At 50.0% G+C, this 16817-nt stretch overlaps 1 protein-coding gene across 1 annotated transcript; it reads right to left on the bottom strand.

The window, feature by feature from the left end:
• Positions 1 to 5222: 5222 nt before the first annotated feature.
• LOC119109879 (cytochrome P450 3A9-like) lies at positions 5223 to 16574 on the bottom strand. The gene is made up of 3 exons (XM_037233631.1): positions 16455 to 16574; positions 13673 to 13752; positions 5223 to 6922 (listed from the first exon to the last, which is right to left on the bottom strand). The coding sequence occupies exons 1-3, from the start codon at positions 16572 to 16574 to the stop codon at positions 5467 to 5469; spliced, it is 1656 nt and encodes a 551-aa protein (XP_037089526.1). The 3' UTR covers positions 5223 to 5466.
• Positions 16575 to 16817: the final 243 nt, after the last annotated feature.

Genomic DNA, 16817 nt, shown 5'->3' with positions numbered 1-16817 from the left:
ACGTTTAGTATTGGTAATGTCTGGCTGAAATAGAGGTTCACATTGTCCCAGGAGTCCCGCACTGGTGCGAGGCTCCCCCTGGACTGGCATTTGAGGGCCTGACCCTGCGGACACGTGTATTTAATGTGACCTACACCCAGCCCTTCCGGCCCTCCCATTGGGTCCTTAATCGTCTGTCCGGAGGGATCCTTTGGGCCCCTCTTCGGGCCACTCTGAACACTGCCCTCGGCCGGTTCGGGCCCCTGAAACACAGCGCCGGTGGTAGAATTTTAACCCACAGCGTCGCAATTTGCGACTCATGGACAAACCAAAAGGTCCTTTGTTTGGAATTGCTGTGTTGTAGGATAAGATAAACATGGTCATGCTGAATATACATGCTGTTTAAGGGAGTGTTTCACATTCGTATGAGGTTTTGAACTGAAGCAGCTATCTTGAAGGTCATTTGAGCAGCTCGCAGCCCAGCCCCCTAAACCCCTCTACTTTCTGAGGCATACGCTCGCAAAGATATGCAGATTTTTTCGGTGAAACTGCTCCAAAATCACCCAGACACCCATGACCTCATCATAACATCATTCCCATCCTGCCATTCCACTGGCCACACGGTGATTAAGGCCAACAAAAAATATGGCTGTAGAGTCGTCCATAGCGTGCGTTGGTGAACACAATCACCGGCTATAGCGGGCATTAATTGGCTCTTAACCAATGTTATGCAAGCTACGATGACATAAGTAATGACGTGTTGAGGAACACATTTACTAAACAGGGAAGTTGCGTTGTTTAGAGCAGTCTTTTCCACCTAAAAGTATACCTCTGATGCTTGCTACAACATCTTCAAACGTGGAATGTTGGCTTGAAACATAAAGCTTCCCACATGTAATTGCAAGACGATGTTATTCTATGCGAACCGTCCTGCCACCATGAACAAAGGGCTCCATAGCATCTGAAGCTCCATGCTATCCTTGTTTTACCAGAGGTCAGGGACGAGCTCAGGGCGAGCTCTGCCACAACCGGATTTCTCTCAGTGTCGGAAGTTTATGGACATCATGGTAACTTATGATCCGCGGCGTCTGTATGGCTAAGAACGGCTTCAGCCCCTGAGAAGTTGAGCTGCGCACTGGAGTCAGCTCTGTTGACTGATCACGGGCTTTACACAACGCGTCTATGTTTGTTGTTTCGTGTTGACCAAGCGTGTGACCAGAACATGGCCAACGAGTCCCCCCCCGCCCCGTTAGTTTGGTTGGTTGGAGCGCCTGCCTTTCGATTCACCCACCAGTGGCAGGGTGGATTTGTGTCCCTTACGGCGCTCGCTATTTGTCCCAGACTGGTACGGTTTGCAACAGGTGGCAGCGATTATACTAAAGTTCAGGTCAACTCAGAGGGCAGGATTGACCGTGCAGAGCATTGCGACACGTTAAGCTCCTGCCGTCAAATTCTGCCGTTGTCCCGGAATTTCACGATCGAATGGTAGGGTCGCGGCTCAGTTAGCAACCATTGTATAGTGTTGGCGCCGGTCCCAGAAACCCATCCATTCAATGTGGTGTGGACAGTTTTAAACACTCATGGTGGCAATTATTGATTTTGGTCCGAACTCACGAAGTTTGAATGTAATTCCTACGAAATCGCCGGGTATCTATGGCAAGCCGCTCGCTTAGTGGGCAAGGCCCCGACGCCCCCACCCCACGTATTATCACGTCTGGCATGTCACTGACGCTTGCGGTATCTTCCTTTCAAGAAACCGTTCCGCTCCTACTGATACGTTGTCTTGTCTCTGCCCTTCGACCTTTGTATTGGCTTGCCTCGTCGGTTTCGACAGCGCGCTATTATCTCAAGCTGTAACTGCTGAGTCGCTCTCACTGTTTCGTAACCCGTTAGGCTTATTCACGCTGTTCGAATCCTGAGCAATGGCAGCATCGCTGTCAGTAGTCAGCACATTGCATATGAATGTCAGAGCAGTCCAAGCCAGTAGGGAGGCTTGTGTGACTTGGTTTCGGGCCAGATGAACCGAACCCGGCCGAGAAACGAGATAATGGCCAGAACCCGTATTGTTATCAACATTTTCCCGTGTTTGGTGCTTGCCGGCATTCATGTTCATATTCATGTTAACTTATGAAGGATTCGTCCCCAAAGGACCCAGTTAGGTGTACACTGTGACTTAAAGTAGCAGACATTTTCACATACTTAATAAAGCGGTCACAGTCACGATACATGCAGAAAATAGCACGAACAATCGATTGCCATTTCTGTTCGGTAACCCGCGGCATGCAGGAACACCTTGCGGTTCTGCACCTCGATAATAGCATCTGGGAGGGCGCACGCACGGGAGAAGAGCATGGTCGCGACCATGGAGAAGATTCCCTGCGCGACAGACAGGCAACGTCTCTCCAGTCGCAGCTTTTCCGCAGCGGCCATTCTCGTTTCTCTCTGAGATATCTGGGAGCATCTAACAAAAAGGGCTCTGAGGCTCGCTCCTCCTCCTAAAAGAAGAGGAGGACCGAGCAATTGGCGCTGGCGCCGGCTGCAGACGCTTCGATGGCAAATTCCATGCCGCCTCTCCGCCAAACACAAGCCACCAATCGCACGTGTTCTCCGCCAATCAACATCCAGAACTAGTACTGGGCCCAGTGCAACCTGCAAATCACATCCCGCAAATTTGAGTCGCCAGCGAACTGGCATCTCCAATCCGCAGTGAGCATCGCTGCCATAGTTTTGCTTTGGACAGTTATCTCGACACCCAAATGCGCGATGACGCGTAGCGCCGCGGGATGTTGCTAGGTTCGTAACGGGTGGGCGGCGAGTTCGATTCCCGGGACGGCGGCAGGCATCTTTGATTGGGCCCACTTTGCACGCTCGCGCCGGATTTTCTGGAGCAGTTCATAGGCAGTAGAGTGATGAGATGTTCATGGTGTGCAAAACTCAGCCATCATCAATTTCATTATACGGTCAGGTACCGGTCATGATGAGAACTCACGCCGGCATTCGGCCTTTCCGTCAATAGCGTCGGCTCTGGACATACGTTCCTTGTATTTAGCCGGGGGCGAAGCCTAGCCGGTATCTACGAGTTGTCCGGATGTGGTGTGAACCACGTCGCGTAGAAGAGCCTACCTCGAAACAAAAATAACCGGACTTCAACCACCTTGTTTCGGGTGGCTTGGTGTTCTTCGTTTTACCTGTATGTACCTCAAGGTGTAACTGAAATAGAGAACGCAATTCTACCGGTATTTATATGATGGTGCATGTCACATATCTGCACCAATACAAGTCAGCGGCATTGTTATCTCCACCTGGTCCTCTAATTGTTGGCACGTGGTCGCTGTGGCCTCCCCTGCCCCCGCACTAACCTCCACCACTGATTGAGTCAGGGGCGGATCCAGGGAGAGTGGTCACGGGGCACGTGACCCATTGTGGTACCTCGAAGTGGCCCATAGACTCCGAAGGGGCCCGTAGATGACCAAACAGGTACAGTTTTTTTTTAAAACACAAAACAAAAAAATCTTTGGATTTCCAGGCCAGCGAGAAGAGTTGCAAACGAAAGTGAATGCCTACGAGAAAAGATAAAAATCTTCAATAATGGAAAAGTTGTTTATTGGAAATTATAAGCCTTATTACGCTGTCCAGAGTCCTATCCTGTTGCCGGGGACCTATATGCCCACTTGCAAGGTCATTTCGACCGTTAAGGAGCCTTTCACGTTAGCCCTGACTGCTTTGCGTTTGCTCGGAGGGACCTGCACGGTTTCTGTGCTCGTCCTGCTAGCGTGCCGGGGCGCTCTTGTCAATCAGAGGCCTTCCACGGATTCTTTCCAGTCGCCAGAAACGCTCTGTGGGCTATAGCAGGGGACCCCCATGTTAACTTGCTCGGGTATTCTCGGTGGCTCGGGGGACCTTTACGTTGGTTTCGGTTCACCTACCGACACACTTGCGATACGCTCATGGGCCCTCTGCATTGGTCTAGGGCGCTTCCAATTTTATGTCACTTGCTTAGGGCCCCATCTTCTTGTCGGGGGCTCATCTGTTAACCTGTTTATGTACACTCTGTCGGTCGGGGCTCTCGAAAATGGGTCCAGGGTGCTTTCCATTTGAATGGAGGGCCCTGCACACTTGTCGGGGCTCCATCTGTTAACCTGCTCCGGCACACTGAATTGTTTAGGGGCCCGGCACATTGGGTATTTTAATGTGGGGACCTACGCTCTTGTCAAGATTGAGGCAATCCACTGATGCACCATTTCCATGAAACTTAGCCACCCTAATGAGTTTCAGACAGGTGAGATATGTTCACTGCGCCGCAACACAGTGACAAGTCTTACCGAAAATTTGACAGATTCCATGACAAAAAAGCATGTGACAGATGACATGGCGCGGACCAGCCCCACACAGAGAGACAGGATAGTAGGTGTGGAAAAAATAAGGCCATGCGAAGAGCTCAAGCACTTGGCGGTGTGAAATAGTGGCGTAATTAGTAGCAGGACGAAAAATAGCATTGTATTTCCATCCCACCGTCGGTATAATGAGCTGCCAGGCCCGACTTTGATTCGCGACAATGCTCAGCACCTTCACAGAGGGACATGGCGAAATGCGCAAGCCCGATAACATAATGTAAGAGCTGCATGTCACTTTTGTGGAAGATTTGGTGCCGTAGACGGTAAAATAGGTCTCGTGGAGATTTATTTTGAGGCTGTGTACGGGCACCACTTTTTAAAGTGTATGACAGAATTTTTGCCACGGGTCTTCAGAGGAATAAGCTGATGAAATCTGGATGGACGCCTTCCTGCCAGGGTGAGATGTAGGCGACGCCACATAACCTCAGCAGCTGAGTGTGTCGTAAAGCCCCAGTGACATGACATGACGCCTTCCAGGAGTTGGGTGTCGTCAACAATGAATAGATGTCCGTTGGGGAAGGAAATGAGGGGGATGAGGATGACGATACGGAATAGGATAGTCCCGACTATGGGGCTCTGGGCGACGCTTGAGGTCAATGGAAGATCGGGTCAGAGCCGGCCGCCACCACCTGCTTACGGTCTTGCAGGTAGTTGCGAAATTTGTCCGAAGACATGCCGCGTCATTGTAGCCTGTTCAGGAAGACATCATGAGCGACGCCTCCTCTCATCCATACCTGCAAAGCTCTGCTCGCCCATCTATTCATCCCGATATCCATTCAGCGCTCCCATGCTGTCACCCCCACTCGTTTCCAGCTCTCCTTCCGTCACCTTGCCCTCGCCCCAATCCCCTTTCTCTTCGTCATCCCTCCCTCAACGAAATTCATGCACACACTCTCCCATCAACCCCTTCCCTTATTCATCACTACCGCTTACTTCTTTCTCCCTCCCCCTCCACACCTCCCTCCTGTCCGCCCTGACATCTTTCACCACTTTCTCACCGCCCCATCAACACTCCACATCCCTTCCTCCCCGCAGATTTTACTTCTCGTTCTACCACCTTCCTTCATCATTCCACCCATACATCTCCCGCGGCCTAATCACCCTGCGGCCCTCGCAGTTCGACCCGCAAGTTGATCTGGCCGGAGGCGGGCGCAAGAGACGGCGGCACAATGGCTGCCACCAGCGGCTCGCTGGTCGGCAGCAGACGGTACCGGTGCAGCATGTGACACAGCGCCAGCTTGATCTCCATCAGGGCGAACCGCTTGCCGATGCAGTGGCGCGGCCCGGCGCCGAACGGCATGTAGCTGCAGGGCGCGATATGCGGCTTGTTTTCGGCGCTGAATCGCTCCGGGTCGAAGCGTTCCGGGTCGCGCCACAGATCCGGGTCGTAGTGCATGCAGATTGGTACCGCGGCCACGAAGGTGTTACGGGGCATGTGTATCCCCTGTACTTCCGTCGCGGCGCTCACCTGTCGGCCGAACAGTCCCGGGACGGGCGGGTAGAGACGCAGTGACTCCTGAATCACCATATCCAGGTAGGGCAGGCCAGAAACAGTTTCGTAGTCGAGCCCGTCGCTGGCCGGCACTTTAGCCACGATCTCGTCGTACAGGCGACTCTGCACGGCCTGGTGACGCGCCAACAGGTAAGACGTGAAGGCTAACGCCGTACTCGTCGTCTCATAACCGGCCGCGACGAAAACGAACGCGTTTGAGAGCAGCTCTTCTTCCGTGATTGCTTGGCGGCCGCTGTCGGCACGCTGCGATTCCAGGAGTAGCTGCAGGGCGTCGGCGACCGTCGCATCGCTCCGTAGGCGGTGCTGGATGACGCCGCGGAGCCAGCGCTGCAGCTGCTGTTCCGTGTGGTATATGCGAGAGGTCGGACCGAAGGTGCGTAGCAAGGGCAGCAGCAGGCGCGTCAGCGGCTGGAGGCCGCGCAGGATGTACATCAGCGGTACGGAGTCGAGAAGTGTCGTCACCATGACCATCAGCGGGTCGTGCTGGTCCGTCTGGCAGTGCACGTCCATGGCCAGAGCGCACTTGCCGATCACTTCCATCGTCAGGCGGCGGAAGGCATCGTATACGTCGGTCGGCTGGCCTTTGAGTCTGTTGCTCTCCAGTACGTCTAGAAATGTTTGGATGGACCTGTTTATAGCCGGCGACATTCCCTTCAGCTTGTTGGTAGTAAAGGCCGGGTTGAGCACGCGGCGGACGTGCTTCCAGCGCTCGCCCCTCAGCGTAAGCAGGTTGTGGTCAGGGATTGTGAGTAAAGGGCTTTTATTGTCCTGCCGGTCTGGGAACGTGTCAATTCGCTTGATGAACACCTCGTGCACCAGGTCTGGGTCTGTGGTGCAAAAGGTGGGCTTCGTGCCGATGTACAGCACCATCGTCTTGCCCCGGCTTCCATGCTGCACTCCGTATTCATCGAACAGACGTTGAAATTCCGACCAACCGGTGGGACCTAGCAGTTGGGCAGTATGTCCGTGGAAGAAGCTGAATGGTGGCACTTTGTGTCCCAGTCTCTGGAGTGTTTGAAACTTGTACACCCGCCGTCTGCGAATCCAAAACACAGGTTAAGCACGTGAAGAAACGACACGCGTCATGCCTCCCACCACTCACAACCAATGAGTATGCATTGGACCATCGGGTGGCATATGCGTCCTCCATCGCCACATGCTAGTCATCAGCAATGTAGAAACACGGTAATCACTGTGTACTCTCGGTGATGGCCTGCTGCGAGTATTTGAAGGCTATGTTATGATGTAATGACGAACGATTCGACCCCAGAGTGATTGGGTTGAATGTTTGACATGATGTAGAATGCGTAGAGACGTACGACCCGACCTTGGGTCAGTGTATTCGTTATGGCGTCTTATGGCCAGTGAAAAACGGTAAATTTTGCAGCTTCGGGCGTTTTGGAGGAGGTTGAACAAATTATTGTGAAATTTGGCAATATTTTAGGGGGATACTGGTGGCCGCGAACTGATCTTTCCATGTGTGTAAATGCATTGGTCCCAGCTTGCGCGATCTGGAAATCAGCGTGTTACATTAGAAACAGTCTTCAAAAGACGCGGCACCGGTCGCTTCACGGTCGATTGCTTCTAACATTTTCGGTCTGGTAGCGTTGGACTGGCTGGATAATCTGCGGAGAGTACGCACATCTGCACGGCGCAGTTGGTTTCAAGTCTTTATGTGCTCGGGTTGTCGAGCTTCAAAACACTTCAAAACTGTCGAATTGGATGTTAGCGTGTGACCACTCTTGCGCGGCCGGGCGTATCGGTTCGCACTTTTGACTATACGGTTTGCTCGATGTTTTCCAAGCCGAAATGAGTTGATCTATTTTCGCTGCAACCATCCGTTCCCGAGTTGTGAACACAAATTCGATGCGCTGTCTGGCGATTTTTGGAAAGTTGTGGCTTTCGTGTATCTGTATTAAAGAGAGCATGCCGCTTTCTTTGCACTTTCCACTACTTCTAAAATCAGACGCATCTGATTTGATTGGTATTACCAGATGTTTCGAAATCCCTTTCAATAGCTCAGAATTGCCATCTAATGTAGCCGCTCCTACGGGAGATATCTCATAGAACTCCCTGCTCACCACTATGAAAGGAAGACATTTGATTTGCCTTGCTTTTTCAAAGTGTGTTCTGTATTGTTTGAAACACACTTATTTGTCAAAATGATTGTGTAATAAGCAGACATGTGCCTGGTTCCTAATATTGGTTCCTGGTTCCCACTGGTTCTTTCGACAAAACAAGATGCTGGATCCCGGTTCTCACTGGTTCTTTCGACAAAACAAGATGCTGGATCCTGGTTCCCACTGGATTTTTCGACAAAACAAGATGCTGGATCTTGGTTCCCACTGGTTCTCTTGGTGTAGCAAGACCCTGAATCCCGGTTCCCACTGGATTTTTTGACAAAGTAAAACCCTGGATCTTGATTCCCATTGCTTCTTTTGACAAAACAATACCCTGGATCTTGGTTCTCACCAGTTCTTTCAACTAAACAGGACCCGGGATCCTGGTTCTCCCTGGTTCTTTCGTCCTCTTGCAACCCATCGTCCCGTTGGCGTCGAGGATCAAATTTCATGTATTCTTGTTACCTTGGCACCGTACCTTTTTATGGTTCTTGATGCTGCTTGATGCGCAGAAATGTTGTGACCGCGCGCAGCAATGGCGCCGGGGTCGTGGGTGCTGTGTGTTTGCATCGGTCGGATGTTCGGTATCGTAGTTAGTTAAGTTCCAAGGTAAGAGTATAGATGGCCTGTTTTACGATGAATTATGATATGTTCTGCCGTAAAAACAACGATTGGTGTACCATACTCTTTTGTAACATGAGGTAGGAATGTACACCCTGACCTTTATGGTTGCTGCGTGATTCCACTGGAAATTTTGTGCTATTCTCGTGTTAACTTATATATATATATATATATATATACATATATATGTATATCATTCATTATTTCTGTGATATCTGCACGGAATAGCGGGCCTTTCCTTTCAAGATAACATTAGGCAGCTAACAGCCCAGTTGCAGACCTAGCAGGTCTGCATCATACCTGTGTCTTGACAAGTTGTTGATGTTGTTCCTCTGAATTTGTAGTGTTATTAACATTGAAGAACAGCAGATTTGTTTTATGGTATATGAGGAACAGCCTGACCAGATAACCAGCAATGTTCATAGACTTAATTCTATTAATTTACATTAAGAACAGTATACATTGCTGGACCTGAAAAGTGGGGAGTGTAAGCAGCAACTGCTGTGAAGAAATCCTGGTAAGAGTCTGTTTCTTGCTGGCCCCTGACCATAGTTTTAGAATGGATCTTGGTTCTTGCTGAAATTGAATCTCCATCTTAAGCCTGAGCTGGATCTTGGTTCTTGCTGGATCACTATGCATGTTCCAGGCTGGGTGCTGGTTCTTGCTGGGTCCCTCAACATAATTCCAGGCTGGATCTTGGTTCTTGTTGTGTCACTATGTCTGATCCAAGCTGGATCTTGGTTTGTGCGGGATCTGTGGTCTTCATGTCAAGCTGGATCTTGGTTCTTGTTGGATCTTTTGGCATATTGTCAAGCTGGATCCTGGTTCTTGCTGGATCTTTCGACTTATTGCCAGACTGGTACCTGGGTTCTTCCTGGTTTCAGAACCATGAACCAGGAACTGGTTCCCGGGAAGAAATTTTGGGAACTAGGCACAAGTCTGGTAATAAGTGCTACAAAAACTTGAAGGACTTTTCAAGAGAAAAATATCTGTAAACAGGGGGCTATCATACCGCGAATTTAGCGAAACGTTCAACATTCTGCTGTAGCTTTGATTTGTCCACTATGGCGTTTACTAGTGGCTCTTTTCGAAGCGCACTTTGTCGTTTTTGAAACCGAGTATTTCATTTTCTTAAGTCACGCACTGGTTTAAACACCAACCGATGCGCTTTTCTGTAACTGGTCATTGCTGCCGGCTGTGTCAATCACAAATTTTCATTTGCACTGATTTTATCCATACCAACAGAGGTCTCACTTTTAAAGGGAGAATTCCACATGCGTGTGGGACTTAACACTTAAATAGCCTTCTTGGAGATCATTTGGTGAGCGCACAGCCCTGGCCTTCTTTAGATCTAAGCCCCCTAATTTCTGGGCTACAGGCCACCGAAGATGTGTAGACTTTTACGTCCAGGCTATCACAAGGCCTCCCAAGCGTCCATAGCATCATAAAACGCCATCCAAATTGTGTCATTCTATTAGCAATGCGGAAATCAGGGTAAAGCAAAATGTACTTGTCAAGTCGTTCACATCTGGCGTTCGTAATTTCCAGATATAACGGCCGTCAGTTGGCGCTTAATCAATGTTGTGTAATGTACCACGATGTAATTAAACTATGAGGTATTGAGGAGCATATTTACTAAACAATCACTTATGTTGTCTGGAGGAGTCTTTTCCCTAAAAGTGCATCTGTAGTCATAAGTGACCTTATTCGATCATATTTGATGCTTACTTTAATGCCTTAAAATGACCATGTTTGAACTAAAGCTTGTTTGAGCCTGGTTGAGCCTTGAGCTAAATGAGCTAAAGCTTGCTTGTGAGAAATGCCATCGTCATTCATAATATCATTACGTAAGTAAAGCAAGTTCATAATATGTGTGTAACATATGCCAGCAAAGTGCTATTGTAAGAGCTGCAATCCGATATTGAATTGTTGGTACGCCATCGCTGACGGCATGGCTAGCACTGGCTAGTGGAAATGTGGCTACCTACGTGTGAATGCACGTAGCTGACACTTGGCCGGTACAGACTGCCAACTGTCAGGTTTAGTGCAGTCTAGTCCACATTGTATGCTATATGTGTAATGGGTCTGGGTAGTAGGCGCGAGGTAGAATGTGCTAGCCTTTATGCGAGACTTGAGAGAGTTGCATGGTAACAGGTTACAAGAAAGGTGTTGAGACAAATAGTTCACGAGCCATAAGACAACAAGCCAGAACTGAGTTAGCTCTTTGATTTTGCAAGCTGTGTGAGTTATGAATCAAATGATTCAATGCAAGCAGTGAGTAAAGTAGGCTGAATAAAAAATGGAACGGCTTTGAGTCGTGAGCTGAATGGGACCTCAGAAAATGTGAGCTAATCCTGAGCCGGCTTGACAAATTTGAGTAGAGCACAAGTCTGCTTAAAATGTGTTTACATTAGCCATTTGCTTAAGACCTTTTTCCTTCACAAATTTTGTCTTGATGATCTTCATGTTTAAGATGTTTTTGTTACCATATTTTGGATCAAAATTTCTTAGTACGATAATTTGCTACACACTATTTTGTCCTTAAACCTGTTCGTTACGACCATTTCCTAAACGGTTCGTCGCCCCAAGATCGTTCGCCTTGTAACCATGCAATGCAACTTATTGGCCAACACCACAAACTCCCTAAACGCCAGGGGCGGATCCAGAGGGGAGCCATGGGTTCATGATCCCCCCTTGGGCCCCGAAGAGGCCCATGGATTCGGAGGGGGCCAATAGCCGGCCGAACAGACGCAGTTTGTTTACACGGAATGCAACAATATTGGACGTCTTTGGCCTTCCAGGCGACCAATACCAGTTGCAAGCGAAAGTGAAGGGCCCACGAACAGACAAAAATCATTCTTCACTGATTGAGAGGGTCGCGATTGAGAGGTCTTAAGACTGCTTACGCTGTCCAGAGGCCCTACGTTGTTTCCGGGTGCCCTGGTTGTCCACTTGCTGGGTTAACCTGATCGTTAAAGGGCGTTCTACGTTGCCCTTGATTTCTTTGCATTTGCACGGAGGGCCCTGCGCCTTCGCTGGGGCCCTTCTTGCTAGCGTGCGTGCCAGGGCACTCTTTGTCAGTCAGGGACCTTCCACGTATTCTTCCCATTAGCCCGAAAGGCTCTATATGTTCGGGCCCCATATGCCGGGATATTCTTGTTTGCTCAGGGGCCCTTCACGTTGGTCACTCTTAACCCATCGGCACAATCACGATATACTCATGGGCGCTCTGCATTGGTCTAGGGAAGTGCCAATGTTCTGTCACTTGCTTAGGGCCCTATGCTCTTGTCTTACGCTCACCTGTTAACCCACTTGGACTCACTCGGTCGTTCGGGGCCGCCCAAATCGGGTTTTGGATGCTTTCTATTTCAATGAAGGGCCCTATGCATTTGTCAGGGCCCCTATCTGTTTAACCTGCTCGGGCGCACTGGATTGTTCGGGGGTCCTGCACATTGGGATTTGGCATTTGAGTGTGGGGTCTACGCTCCTGTCGGGGCCATCTGATAGCCTGCTTGGGCACACTCTATCTTTCGGGGGCCCTCCACACTGGGTTTTGGGTACTTCTCATTTGAATGGAGGGCACTGCACTCTCGTCGGAGCTCCGTTCGATAACCTGCTTGGGCACACTCGATCGTTCGTGAGCTCTCTTCATTGGGTCTCGTGTACTTCCAATTTGGATGGAGGGCCATACGCTCTTGTCGGGATCCCTATCTGTTAAACTGCTCTGACCCACTTGATTGTTTAGGGGCCCTCTACACCGTGTCGTGGGTATTTCTTATTTGAGTGGAGGGTCCCATGCTCTTGTCGGGGGCCTCATCTTTTACCCTGCTCGGGCACACTCAATCGCACGGGGACCTTCCACATTGTGTCTCGGGTACTTTCTATTTGAATGGATGACCCCACACTCCTATCGGGAACCATATCTGTTAACATGCCCGGGTGCACTCGATCATTACTGGGCCCTCTATGTTGTGCCGTTGGTACTTCTTATTTGAATAGAGGGCACTATATACTTGTCGGGGCACCAACTATTAAACTGCTCGGCGAATGGCGGATCCGGAGGAGGGGGATACCAAACTGTGCTCACCCCTCGCGCCCCCTGGGGACCCATAGGCTTTGAAAAGGGCCATGACCAGGCGAACGATGCAGCTTTCAAACACAGAACACAACAAAATTGGACGTCTTGAGGCGTCCAGACAACCAAGAACAGTCGCAAGTGAAAGTGAAGACTGTGAGTAGACAAACTCTTTACGCTGCTCAGAAGCGTTACGATCGTTCAGGGGCATATCACGTTGGTCCTGCGTTCTTCTCGTTTGCTTTGAGGACCTCATACCAGTTGACGGAAGCCTCTTCGTTGGGTCTGCCGACACCCATGACCGCACAGATTTAGTCGCTGTTTGTCTTGGTGCCTTAAGCTTAGAGCGGCAGTTGGATACGCGCCGATGAATTCTTACGCGCAACTGTCGAGCAGGATTTTACGTGACGCCGATGTCGTATGTGATATTTAGGTTGGTTATTGAATTTGCTACACCTTTTATACCTGTACGTCACATTCTTATCCATCTAATATGATGCATGTTAATGCTAGGATATGTTGTACTCCTTCATAACAAACAAAATAAAAGCTCCGCATTCGCTATCGGCCATCAGCTGGTCACATCGGCCAGCCGGCCAGCTGTAAATATATGTGGGATCATGTTCTCGCTAGATTTTAATGGTATCTAGCTGCCAACTTTAGCATTTTTGCTAGCTTTCCGAAAAAAACTTAGCCTCAAAATGACGGGATTCACCATGATCTGAAGAAAACGAGTAAGTTCCGAGTATGTGCATGCGTAGCACACCTAGTTTTCTAGGCATGCGCACTGTAAGTTGGGTTTCCGTATAAAAATAATGTGCTAAGAATCTTATTATTTGATGGCCGGACTTTGAGGATTTCTTTGCGGGGGGGGGGGGGCTTAACTCTGGGGGTTTCACAATCTTGGGTATCCCCCTTGGCGAAATCCTGGATCCGCCCCTGCCAAACGCGTACTGCTGCGCGCACTTACATGCACAGAAGGACAATCCCTCCTGCGACGAACGTCAGAAGCGTCAGCCACGACACGGCGCCGAGCACCAGGATCGCCATCTGGTGGCCGTCTGGCGTGTCAACCCGAGCGAGCGATAACCGTTGCAGGCCTCCGCCCCCCCCCCCCCCCCCTCTGTTCAGTGGCGCCGCATCGCAGAGACTTATGACGATCAAAGCTGCGGTCGCCATTGCCAAACGCCGTCCACAAGTCGCAACCTATAACGTCATACGTAAGTGCGTCACAGCAATTCTTACGGCTTGGATGATGGTCGCTTATGTATGACGTAAACATTTGCGACGTCAAAGATAGCAACTCAGGAGGCACATTGCCGATGCCACCAAACCTTCAACATTTCACACCACTTGGTTGGTGACCTTCCCTGCGAAGAGGATGGTGACCTTGGACCACGCCAAATGTCACCAAAAATGCACAAGAAAAAAGATAAAAAAGAAGACTGCGATCAGCCAATGCTTCGAGCGTATGCTTCAGACCACCGCAAAACCTTGAATAGCCCATACACCTGGCGAGGAACGTAGCTTTACAACCGAGTTGGCGGGCTGAATAGTGAAAAATGATCTAACCTGCCCCCCCCCCCCCCCACAAACATGCCAACAAGTAGGGCTCTCCTCGGATTTTGCCCACTTTCTTCCTAAGTATAAGTGAAGGAGGGATGAAGCCTAGGTTTGGGGGACGGGCGAACCCTTACAACTGAATAGGACACGATTCTCCAAGCCATAGTCGATGCCTTGTCATTTCTGGAAAATTGCGACCCTGGATCAAGTCAAAAGGCGTCAAAAATTCACAAATTCACTTCACAAATACCTGCAGATAGCCCGTGCTCCGAGCCTTGGAAGCGAAAGCACTACGTCATGTGCAATGGGAAAATTAGCTAACAGACGGCCCCATGTTCCGAGCCTAAGCGACCAATCTCCTCAAAACCTTCACCAGCCGACGGGAATTGGTCGATAATCTTTCCTTCCGACGAGCTCGGGAAAGTCAAAGGTTACAAAAACGCAAAACTGTCAAAATTGGCTGCATGCAACTCATGCTCTGAGCCTATGGGACTTAACGGCACGAAAACTTTTATCAGTCGATGCCAGTTCTTCAATATCATGTCCTTTTTGGAACATGGTGACCCGCGGACAGGTCAAATGTGACCAAAAAACCGAAACCACCTGAAATTAGTTTGCGCACAACCCTATGCTCCGATCCTACGGGACGGATCGGAACGAAAACTGACCAATTGGTGCGCTATGGTCGATGACTTCTCCTTTCCAAAAGATACAGCGATCTGTGGTCATGTCAAAAGTCATCAAAGATGCCTTAAACAAACAAAAAACAGCTTTTAGATGACTCCGTGTTCTGATCGCACGGACCAATCACCACAAAACCTTCACCGGCCGACAGGCATCGTCGATATACTGTCCCTTCCAGAAACGCGGTGAACTCGGGTCAGGACAGAGACATGTCCGTAAAGTTAGTGATTTATTCAGCAATTTTTTCAGCGACGAGTTCCGACTTCCCTGATAAAGGGTCCCAAGGTCAATTGTGGCATGAGACCACAAAAAATTGACACTCATTTTGCAACATCATGTGACCTTCATGTGATGCGATTACGGAGGCGTGTTATGTATGTATAGCACAGTGCATGTGGTGCGGTCCAGGACGAGGTCAGCGGCCGTCGCGGAGCCGGTGCCAGCCCGTCCCCACTGAAACCTGACGCCGGGGAGGCGATGGGCGGGGGGACGCACGAGCCGGGGGCGCCATGCCACGCCCGGGGACAGTGGCGAGAGAGAGCTGAGGCGGGGCGATGAGCTGATTTGACCTAAAACCTGCTAGCAGAAGTGCTCAAACGGTGATATTCATTTTGGAAATTTAATCTAGAAGACATTTCTTGAATTTTTCACCCCTGCATTTCGGGAGTGATGCAATTTAGTGGTCAAGTTTCCTCGGTAAAAAAAATGCGCGGAGTAAAGTTCTCTACCAGGCCTTGCTGGTGTTTGCATCACGCTCTGCTTTCGTAGTGTGGTGGTGAGACCAAAAGAATAAAGGATGCGTTAAACCTTGACGATAAAACCAATGGGCACACAGCTGCCGATTGTGATGCATCTTGTAAACAAACCAAACTTAACGCGTGCAAGCGGCTGAAGTCGCTGGGGTTCTTGGGCTTGAAGGTATCTGGCGCCCTTGCTCTGTGCATACATACACATGATTCAGATGTAGGTGAGGCAGGACATAGCCATACGTGTCCAGGCTCTGTGGAGCCTCGTTTATGCTTGGTGGTTTTCAAGTGAGCTCGGTTTGGGATGACATCTGAAAACCTCAGAAAAGGAAATAAGGGTATCGCATACGCAATTAGACAATATCAGGCATGAGTGAAAAATTCACATAAAATAAGGGGAAAAGGAGTGAAAAATTCCTCCTCATACGGTGTTAGATACACCAAAAGTTGGGAATTCTGGGACACTGCTTATTATGCAATGTCTGAATGGAGCTGAGGTAAATGATTAAGGATGTTGCATATGAAAGTAAAGAAAGGCAGCAAAAGAAATGCTACCGCAATAATAGAGTGGAAGCCAATAGAACACGCCCACGAGGAAATGTGATTGCAAGAAGGACTTACAAACACACGGTTGTGTGTGACTACATTGACGAGAAATCCCACACGTCGACCTCATGTGTCGTATTGTCGGCCAAGTTGATGGAGTTCATGGTTCACCTATCGTACCGTACGCCGCGGCTGTGACGTCACAGGGCTCACCCGTCGTGCTGCCGGCAGAACACCACCCAGGATTGCGATGGCCTGCAGCAACAGGCCGTACTCGGAGCCGGCCTCGATCAGCTGCCGCAGGCTGGGTCGCTGCGTGGGCAGCAGCAGCATACCGAGCACGGCCAGGCCGAACACGACGGCCAGCGCTGCGGTCAGGCAGCGGCGGCCAGCAGCGTGGCGGCCGCTGCAGCGGGCCCCAGCCGCCGACAGCCAGCGTCCGGCTGCTGAGCCAGGCGTGCAGGTGGCCAGGCTGGGCCCATCGCCACAGACGAGCTGACGACAGCGGGCGAGCAGTGACGGGGCCTAATTTTTCACCAAATCAGAAATGCGCGAGAGCTAAGATAAAAATAATCA

Source organism: Pollicipes pollicipes, unplaced genomic scaffold (genome assembly GCF_011947565.3).
Source record: "Pollicipes pollicipes isolate AB1234 unplaced genomic scaffold, Ppol_2.1 Scaffold_7231;HRSCAF=8579_pilon_pilon_pilon, whole genome shotgun sequence".
NCBI lineage: Eukaryota > Metazoa > Arthropoda > Thecostraca > Pollicipedomorpha > Pollicipedidae > Pollicipes > Pollicipes pollicipes.
The sequence above is the reverse complement of the archived record's forward strand: the minus strand, read 5'-3'. Positions and strand labels throughout refer to the sequence as shown.